The following is a 9641-nucleotide window of genomic DNA, read 5'->3' on the forward strand; positions in this document are numbered from 1 at the left end:
TCCCTGGCACTGGCAGAGTCCTGGATGAAAACAGATCCCAGGATCTGCTTGGAAGAGAGAGAGAAAACTGCCAAGTGTGGGGGATTTAATTTAAGCACACACTGACTCCTGCTGTGGCCTGACTGACCACAGGGCTTTCCCAAAATGGAGGCCCTCTTAACAGCTAGGAATACAGGGGAAGCTGAAACCAGGTGGGCTCCAGGGCTCTGGGTCCCATAGGACTGGTAGGGAGAGCACAGAAGGGTCAGGCTGGTGGATGGGGCCAGTGGGAATGCAGGGTCTCCAGGGGCGTCAGGGCTGGGCCATCCACAGCAGGGCATCTGAAAAGCACAGACATTAAGGGTCACCACCTAGATATCCCTTTACCTCCCCCTCTTCCTGGAAAACTCCCTCAGCCTACTGTCTACCTCTCTCTGTCCAATCTCCTCTTACTACTCACGGCCGGCCTCAATTTACAAATGGGTCTCAGCCACACCCTATCCCCACCTGTGGTCTGACAGCCCTACAGAGGAGCTGTGCACGCTCGGAACTCAGGAGGCTTACCGAGGACAGGAAGTAGGGGCCCCAGGCACCACCTCTCTTAGCAGTTAGCATAGCCTTTCACTTCCCTTGCCAGACAAACTAATTCCTGAATCCAAAGGAAGCCCCTGTGATGGTCCCCAAGCCCTTCCTTCCACCACAGGCTTCTCAGTGTGCCCTCAGGTCAGTCTCTCCCTTCAGTACCTGGGGTCAGAAGGCAGCTGGTCACTCTCGGTTGTCACTCCCACAGGAAGCGCACGTACCAGATGGTCTCATTCTTCAGCTGTGGCCCAAACAGGGGGTTCAGCTGGGCCAAGATGGCGATGAGCCAGCTGCCAGGGAGAGCAGAGTGAGGGGCAGTGGGCACAGAAGGGACCCATCATATCCTACATACCAAGGGAGAACTTGGCTACTCTCTCTGTCAAAGAGCATGCAGCTAATCCAATAAACGGCAAAGTCTGTGTCCCGGGTGGCACTGAGCTCAGGATTTGTGGATTTTGACGTGAGTTGATTTGATTTTTCCGTCAATGTGTAATGTCCCTGACTTGGGGCTGGACCCAGGGTGAGGAAGCTTCCTTGAGCCTTAAGAAGCCACCCCAGCACTGCCACACGCACTTCTGCTGCCCCCTAGTGGTTATACACTGACTCTATTCCAAGCAGCCGGGCATCGGCCAGCAGTTTGATGCTCTGATTTCTACGTGACTTGCTGTGTCTAGAGTGAAGCACGAAAGGTGTGTTAGAACAACCAACCGGGAGGATTCTGACGCCCAATGAAGAGCAGACATTACTGAAGCTGGCCCAAGTCCTGTATCTCACAGCTCAGCTGGGGCACCACAAAACTGAGAGAGAGGCAGAGCCAGGACCCAGTGCTGTGGTCACCATAGCCCCTCCCCAGCTCCTGGGGAAGGGAATACTCACAAGAGGTAACAGCATACTGCGGTAGCTACCAGCATGGTGATGATCACCCTGCAACCAAAGAAAGAGAAAAACAGCGTTGGCACACTGCGCCGGAGACAGAGCTCCCTGCGCCGGCCTGCCCGGTGCCGCCTGGACACCGCGCCGAGGTCCGCTCCCAGTAAGAATTACGAGGCGAAGCACGAGGACATCGGAGGCTATCGACAGCCAGGCTATGTCGTAAATCTCTCCTTTCCATTAGCAAGCACTTCTCCATCTTAACACTTGAGGAGGCTTTGCGCAAGCTTCATGTGTAATGGCTCATCAGAGAGCAGCCTCAAAATCCACCCGGCAACACCAAAGAAAACGACAGACCAGAGTAGCGGGCATGAAGCAAGGACGGAGCTACTGTTGGCTGGGCTGTTATGGGGAACACGGGGGGGGGGGCCGGGGGGCGAAGGGGGGCTTTGTACCCACTCAGAGAAGACTGGAGAGAGGCTCAAAACACAGATGAAGAGACGCGCTAGACCAGGAGTTCACCAAGACTTTCAGGGAGAGATGGTTACAAAGTCACGTTGGGAGCCTAGTTTATATCCTTCTTAAAGAGGTTTATTTTTATTTTTACTTACATATGCTTAGTGTTTGTATGTGGGTACGTGCACATGCGTGCTGGTGCCCAAACGCCAGAGATCTGAGGGCCTCAGACCTCCTGGAGCCGTAGCTAAAACAGTTGTGAGTCTCTCAACGTGTGTGCCAAAATCTCATCTTCTGAAAGCTCGCAACTGCTCTGTTGAGCCATCTCGCCAGCTGCCTGCAAATGTGTAGGAATAAAGGCAACACTCCTGCGCCTACACCCCCAGCTAGGCTAAGCTTAATCCATGGCAGAGCCCAAGCACTCATGCGCCTACACCCCCAGCTAGGCTAAGCCTAATCCATGGCAGAGCCCAAGCACTTCAAAGTGATGCTGACTGAACAGTTTAGTGCCCGAGCCCTTCCGTTAACATTAGGAGGCAGCTCAGACCACCCCTGGCTGTGCACTGGACACTCAGTGCTGAGACAATGGACACGTGAGCAAAGTGTGAGGGCTTCATGACTGAGGGGCTAACAGGAGGAGGGACTGGTAAATGGCGCAGAAATCTGCTAGCAACTTTGCAAAAATGAAGGCAGCTAAAATCATCCACTACACACAGTGTGCTCAGGATGTCGCTCAGGGCAACTCTCACTCGCCAGTCTTGCAAAGCAGGTGTCGCCACCGCCCCTATTTTCCTCATTGAGGAAACTGAAGCCCATCTGTGGCCTTTATCAACTGCACGGGTGTGTACGTGGGTGACCCTTAACCACCTACAAATGTCACCTGCTTGCCCCTGAGTTTGAATCTGTTTCCTGGCTGCCGCGGCCCAGGTGCAAAAATCTGAAAGTCGTGGAGAGGCGTTCCTGTGAGGACTTGAGTTGCAGGGTAGCAAGCGGGAGCCCCAGGGTGAAGAGGCGAGCCCAACTAGGGGACGGGGTAGAGTCTGCAGGGGGAACCCGAGGCCTGTTCGCCTGTCTTACCCGCGGTTAGGTCCTTTGGGCACGAACCAGGGCCCAGCGATGCCGATAAGACCCCAGAACGTGGTGAAGATAATGACAGGGAGGGCAAAGGAGTGCGCTGTCATGGCTGGTTTTACGGTGCTCAGGTAGGATGTCTGATCGAACAGCGGACTCTCCAAGCAGGTGCACGGCCCAGCAGAGGGCAGTGAGCATGCGCAAGGAGATCCGGACGAAAGAAGCCTTGGACCAAGCGAATCTGCTCTCGCGCATCCCTGAATCCAGTCCGCTGGTATCGCAGCCTGCTCATCAGCTGTCACTCAGGACCAAGGGAGGGACTTCCGAGGAGTCTTTTCCGTGATTGGCTGAGTAGGGCTTGCTCCGTAGCAGGTGGTTCCAAGCTTGGGTTTGCAGTTTCCTTTCTTATTCCCACTAGGAAGTGGCGGGTTGTGCTCCGGCTGCCGAAGATGGCTGGGGACAAGGGACAGGGGGCAGAGTTGGAGGAGACCCTAGTCAGAGCCGGGGTCTGCGTGGGTACTACAGGGGGTTTCGATCAGGAGAGTTCACGGAGCTGAGAGTCCACTGAGTTGGCCACCCATCTTTCAACCAGTACTAAGTTGCCTGCAGTGGTCGCAAGCACGCGAGGAGAAGCCAGCAAGCGCAAAACTCACTTATTTCTCCAGCAGGACAGGAAGGGTCCTCTTAGGCCTTTCGGTCTCATATCTCCTCTCTTTTGTGGAAAACAATGGGATCTGTTGATCTCTATCCTTTCTATAGAGAACAGCAGTTCCAGGAGATATGTTTGGCAGCAGGTCCTGCCCCTGCAGCTGACCAGGGCTGCATGGGAAATGGTGCGCGCGCGCGCGCACACACACACACACACACACACGCACACACACACACACACACACACACACACACACACACACACACACACACACGGTGATGGGAAACGCCTGTCCGTGTACTCCCCTCTGCCTGTGATGTGCTCCTAGCTATCCAGAGCCAACACAGGTCACACACACCTTCCCCTAGTTAATATTGCTTTATTCATTTTGTAGAATTTCAAGTCGGAGGTGAAGAGAGGGCGGCATACAAAGATCTCCGGTGTAAATATATAATATAGTTGTGGTGTCGTGTGATAAAATACTCTTGATCGGACTTGCTAAACAAAGTTGTTAGTGCCCAGTGTGATGAGATGCCTGTAACCCCAACAAAGTGAAGTCACTGTCTTGTCCCCACAAGGGAGACCCATGGGGGTTTCTGGTTGACACTGGCTACTGAGTACTCTTGCTGAGGTTCCCCATCGAGTTGCCCTCTGACCTCCACACATACCTCATAGCCTGCTCACGCTATGTGTGCCTCACACGAACACGCACCACAGACACAAACCGAAAGATTTTTAATGTTTCCAAATCCTCCCTGGGAATTGATAGGCTATTAAACCTCAGTGCTATGTCTCAATATTTCTTTGTAGATGCTGGTGGGGTGGGGGCGACCATTTTGAATGTCTGTCTTGGAAGAATGTGGGATACTCCAACACAGGGCCACGGCTGAGGGGCTGGGGAACTTGGCGGTTGGGAAGGAGCGGGTGAGGGCAGTCAGTGGTTGCATGCTTTCTTAGTCTCTGCCCAGTGCTTCCCAGGGGGTACACATAGGTCCAGACTAAAGCAAGTGTCTTTTCCACCATTTGAGCCTGTCCCCACCCACCTACCCCACATGCAGGAGTCTCTGGAAGTGGAGAGGCATGGCACTCTTGTATTTAGCTTCTAACATGCCTGATGTTACCCTGAAATAAACTCCATTCCTTGTCGCAAAGGCCTTGAGCAGCTCTGGAGCCCCCTTTCACTTCCCTGCCCATATGAGTCCCATACCTTTCAATAGGGGGCCACAAGTCAGGCTTTAAGACTGGTGCAGCACAACCATCTATAATGAGATCTGGTGCCCTCTTCTGGTGGGCAGGTGTACATGCAGGCAGAACACTGTATAAATAATAAATAAAAATCCAGAAATCAAAACAACAACAACAAAAAAGAAGTTCTAGGCCATGTTTGGCCTCAACTACACACATATACATACGGGAATAAGAGGGCTAAATACACAGAAAGTAGTTTCTAAAAAAAACCACAAGAAAACAAAAAAAAAAAAAAAAAAAAAAAAAAAAAAAAAAAAAAAAAAAAAAAAAAAAAGACTGGTGCAGACCCATGTGCACATGTGAGTTTAAGACAAGCTTGGCTATTTCCCAGTGGTGCGTGCTACTGCCAGAGAGAGGTGGTTTACAGATTTGAAAAAGAAAGCAAGCTCTGAGCGAAAGACTCACTCAGCCTGAGCCCAAGCCTCTCCTGTCAGCAAGGAGAACCTCACATCCCCAAAACACCTGTGGAGAGCTCACTGCTTCATGGAACGTTGGGGATGACCAGCCTCTCTGGTCAGGCCACTCACTGATAGACTATTCTTCCTCTATGGTAGGGGTTCAGGTGATCTGTGTGAAACACACCAAGACTCTTGAGGCCAGCCATTCCTGAAGGGCCACAGTCCACATGGGAGCTGGAGCAGGAAGTCAAGTCAGGATAGCATTTTTGTTGTTGTTTTTGTTGTTGTTTTTTGAGACAGGGTTTCTCTGTGTAACAGCCTTGGCCTTCCTAGAACTTGCTTTGTAGACCAGGCTGGCCTCGAACTCACAGTGATCCGCTTGCCTCTGCCTCCCAAGTGCTGGGATTAAAGGCATGCACCACCATGCCCGGCTACAGCAGTCATTCTTGAGAAGAGGTGTGCAGCAGCCGGGGTCAGAGCTTAGATTTCATCGGGAGCCATCTTCCAGCCCCTGCACACCAAGCCTACCTTCTGCAAACTTACACGCTGCCTTTCTGGTTATCTGTGTGAAGGAAGATGAAGTCTTATCTTATACTAAGTCCAGAGAAGAAAGACATCATGGAAGGCTTTTCAGGAAAATAACAAAGGGTGGTCCAGGCAGGGGGGGTCAGTGTTGTCCACAGAACTTGACAGCCAAGAGTAAACACTCTTGTGCTCTGCCCATCCATCTTCATAAGGGACTCCACAACATTTTCCCCCACAGATAGGCTTCATGGATTTTCTTTATCAAGATCCCAAGTAGCGGCTGCTGCAGGGAGAGATTAAGGTGACAGCAGGGACAGAGACTCCCTGGGACATGTCCCATGGATTAATTTTCTCTGACAATATACCACCTGACAAAATAAACGTAAGGCTGGATTATTGTGGCTCACACTTCACCATGGTGGGGGAGGCGTGGCAGCAGGAGCATGGGGCAGCTGGTCACATGGCAACCATAGTCAGGAAGCAGAGAGGGATGAGCACTGGTGCTCAGCTTGCTTTTTGCTTTATTCAGTTTGGGATCCCAGCCCATTAGAACAGGGCTATCCGTATTTAGGTGGGGGCCGTCCACCTCAATTAACCTGGTATAGACATGCCCAGAGATTTGTTTCCTAGGTGATTCTATGTCATGCTGACAGTGCTGTGTCACACCCTGCAAGGCAGTGCAATGACAGCAGGAAGCGTTAGCCCACTGCCCTTACCAGAGCCCCTGGGGCCCACATCTGTGAGTCTGGGTGCTGAGCCACACTTAGCCCCAGCTGTGCCATCTTTTCAGGATGCGGCCAGTGCCCAAAGAGGTCTTGCTGGGACCACAGGAAGAAGGAGATGCTGAAGGAAATTTACTGGTTTGCCCTGCTAATGAGATGCTGGCCGCACTGCCTTCTCACAGATCTTGACATCCATGTCAGAGAAGAGTCTAGATAATCAGGGGCAACTGACACCCCCTGATGATCTGTGGGTCAAAAAGCTCAAGGCCAAACTTGACTCTGGGTTCCTTGAGTCACTGGGACAGCTGGCCAGCCTGGGCCACTGTAATAAGAACTTCAAGAACTGCACAGACCTGACCACCAGAGCCCATCCCGGGAGAGAGGATCTTCTGTGTCTCCATGTGTCAGAGGCCTTCCACCTAATCCAAGGGGACCTCTGAAAGCACAGGAGGACCCTGCATGTAGCATGTACATACCAGAAACACAGGCAGTATCTCCTCTCCACCCAGCCCCATGGAGCCTAAACATGGACCAGGACCACAAGAAACATAAGCAAATTGCTGCTGGGAGATCTTTGTGCCCAGATGTGGCCAGTATTCCACCTATGGTAGATGCCCATTCCCTGCGGAGCCACGGGGCACAACGCACTTCTGTCTTTGTGTGTGTGTGTGTGTGTGTGTCGTTTGAGATAGGGTCTCTGCCGGCCTCAGCCTTCCGTGTCTCTAACAGGGGGCAGCTGAGCTCCGGGCAGAAGCACATCCCCACAGGGGCCCTGGCAGCTGTCTTTTCTATGGAAAAAGCTAAAAGATGAGTCCCTTTCAGGCATCCATTCTGAGGTGCAGAGGTGAATGTCCCTTTGGGTGCTGAGGGTGGCAAGAGTTAAGGACGGAGGCAGCATTCAAAGAGCCAAGTGAGAGGCTCAGCCTTGATACTGGCATGGGAAAGCCTTCTTGGCTCTTAAGATTTTGTTTACCCATGGGAAGACCCACACTGTGGAGGCTCTGTCTCAGAGTCCCTGGCAACAGAGGCTATGACACCTGGAAGGTGTGACGCATCACGTGGCTGCGTCTCATACTTGGGAGAAGGCAGAGGTACAAAAGGCCCCCAGGTCTCAGCTTACCACCCTCACCAGAGGTTACCTTGCTATCTGCCAGGTGCTACCTTCCCTGGGAGCTTGCTAAGAAAATGCAAGGCCCACCCCTGTGGAGACTGCCTGTGGCAAACTGTTCCTAGAGTACACCCACCTGCCCCCTTGAAGGCCAAGGAAGACTCCCCAGCACCACTGTGGGCTGCCTCTCCTAACTGTAGCTGCACAGCTCTGGCCCAGAAACAGTCACACGTGCTGCTGCTTCCAGTGGCTCTTTAGTACCGCTGAAACCTACCACATGTGTGCAGATGCGACACGGCTGAGTTTCCCGGCCAGAGGTTTGGTGGTATCCCAGCATCTGTGCCACTCTGCTCCATCCTGCCAGGAGAGCTGGTGGGGGACACCTGACCACTGAGCAGAGCTACAGAGGACACCCTGAAATGGTCCTTGGGAATTCTGTTGGGTGGTCACACGGCTTTGGCCCCACTGGCAGAAATGAGAGACTTGAAAGTCTGGCTTTGAGATGAAGTCCTTTGATAGCTATAGTGTGCTGAACAGTAGTGAGCATGGAACACACTTGATTCTAACCCTTAGGGTGAGCTTCACTCTCATCTCCATCTTCTCACACTCACGGGTAAAAACTTCTTGGCTCACTCAGGACTCAAAGGAGGAAACATAAAGACAGCAATAAAGTCAAACCTGCTTTATTCAAATAGCAAAAGTTAAGACTGGAATATGGTGGGGTTTTTTTCCTTCTTAAAATATTTATTTATTTATTTATTTATTTATTTATTCAGATTACATCTCAACTGTTATCCCGTCCCTTCTATCTACCCATTCCTTCCTCCCTCCCTTGGAATATGGTTTTTAACCTAATTTGTACATCCTTCAGACCAGGAGCCCGGGGCATCCTGGACCAGTCATCTTTGTTCCTGGCTACACGGATGCCAGTCTGAGGGAAATGGTGACCTCCATACTGTTCTGACCACACTTAGCACACCACACTTGCCCTTTGTAGTGGGTACAAGGTCTGGAGGTGGCTACACTCTGCTGTGGCCAGCTGGCCAGGGGCTGAGGTTTCTTACTCCCCCAAGTCTCTATGGCTACTGAAATCAAAGTGCTGAATACAATACTGGCTACTTGGAACAGCAGCCCAGCAGGCACCAGTTATCAGGGAAGGGGAGGGATAATTGTAGGAAACATACAAGGAGAACAGGTAGGAGTCAGAGGCGCATGGATCTCTATGAGTTCAAGGCCAGCCTTGCCTACACATTAAGTTGCAGGGCTGGTGAGGCTACATAGAGACAGGCAGGTGGAGTGAGGTGGAGGCGGGATGTGGGAGGTGTCAAGCATGTAAAAATGCTGGGAAGGAGAGAGGCCAAGGCTGAGGCCACAGTGGCAGTGCCTCCTACACCTCCCAAAGCTTTGTTTTCCTGAGGCAAAACCAGATGTGCCCAGTGAAATGCAGCCACCCCTAGGAGCACAGCAGGAGCCTGAGCACAAAGGTTGCCAGGTGACAGCAGTGCTCACCACGTGCCCACCTTGAGGGCCTAAACAAGAATGCTGCTTCCTTGTCTTGAGCTGGTAAAGGGGCGCTGGGGAGTACTTGCTCCAGTCAGAAACAAAAACAAAAACTCCTTGAGTAGGCAAACACCCAGGCTAAATAGCTTGCTCTGTGCATCACAACCACGCAGTGTTTCTGGGCAGACTTAGCCTAGAATACAGCCTGCTCCACATCAGGAGGTGTCATGGCGCTGGTGTGGGGAGGACAGGGTACTGCCCCACCTGGTAGCCACTTGAGCTCCCCAAACCTCATTCCAGAAACCATGCCTCCCTCACTCACAGGACTGGCATCTTGCTGAGGGGGTTTTGAAAGCTGCTGTGGGAGGCACTTGCTAGAGCCATGTGGATGGAGACTTATACCTCATCCCTGACCTGGCAAATCCGTGCACTCTAAGAAGACTGCCTGGGCCACCTCCTAGATCTGGAGCGAAACGCCTGTCTGCCCTTTTCCTGCAAGCCCCTAGGCTAGATGGGGGATTTTCTTGAGTGGG

General features: G+C 52.2%; 1 protein-coding gene across 1 annotated transcript; it reads right to left on the bottom strand.

The window, feature by feature from the left end:
* Positions 1-757: 757 nt before the first annotated feature.
* Positions 758-3257, bottom strand: Atp6v0e2 (ATPase H+ transporting V0 subunit e2). The gene is made up of 3 exons (XM_051151614.1): positions 2965-3257; positions 1438-1485; positions 758-851 (listed from the first exon to the last, which is right to left on the bottom strand). Exons 1-3 carry the CDS (start codon positions 3066-3068, stop codon positions 758-760), a joined length of 246 nt encoding a protein of 81 aa, XP_051007571.1. The 5' UTR covers positions 3069-3257.
* Between the last annotated feature and the right edge of the window lie 6384 nt (positions 3258-9641).

Source organism: Acomys russatus, chromosome 10, assembly GCF_903995435.1.
Source record: "Acomys russatus chromosome 10, mAcoRus1.1, whole genome shotgun sequence".
NCBI classification, from domain to species: domain Eukaryota; kingdom Metazoa; phylum Chordata; class Mammalia; order Rodentia; family Muridae; genus Acomys; species Acomys russatus.

Coding starts and splice junctions, on each gene's coding strand:
- Atp6v0e2 (XM_051151614.1), bottom strand. CDS start 3,068: ATGACAGCGCACTCCTTTGCCCTCCCTGTCATTATCTTCACCACGTTC. Junction 1,486..2,964: donor CCCAAAGGACCTAACCGCGG/GTAAGACAGGCG, acceptor CTTTGGTTGCAG/GGTGATCATCACCATGCTGG. Junction 852..1,437: donor GCAGTATGCTGTTACCTCTT/GTGAGTATTCCC, acceptor TCTCCCTGGCAG/CTGGCTCATCGCCATCTTGG.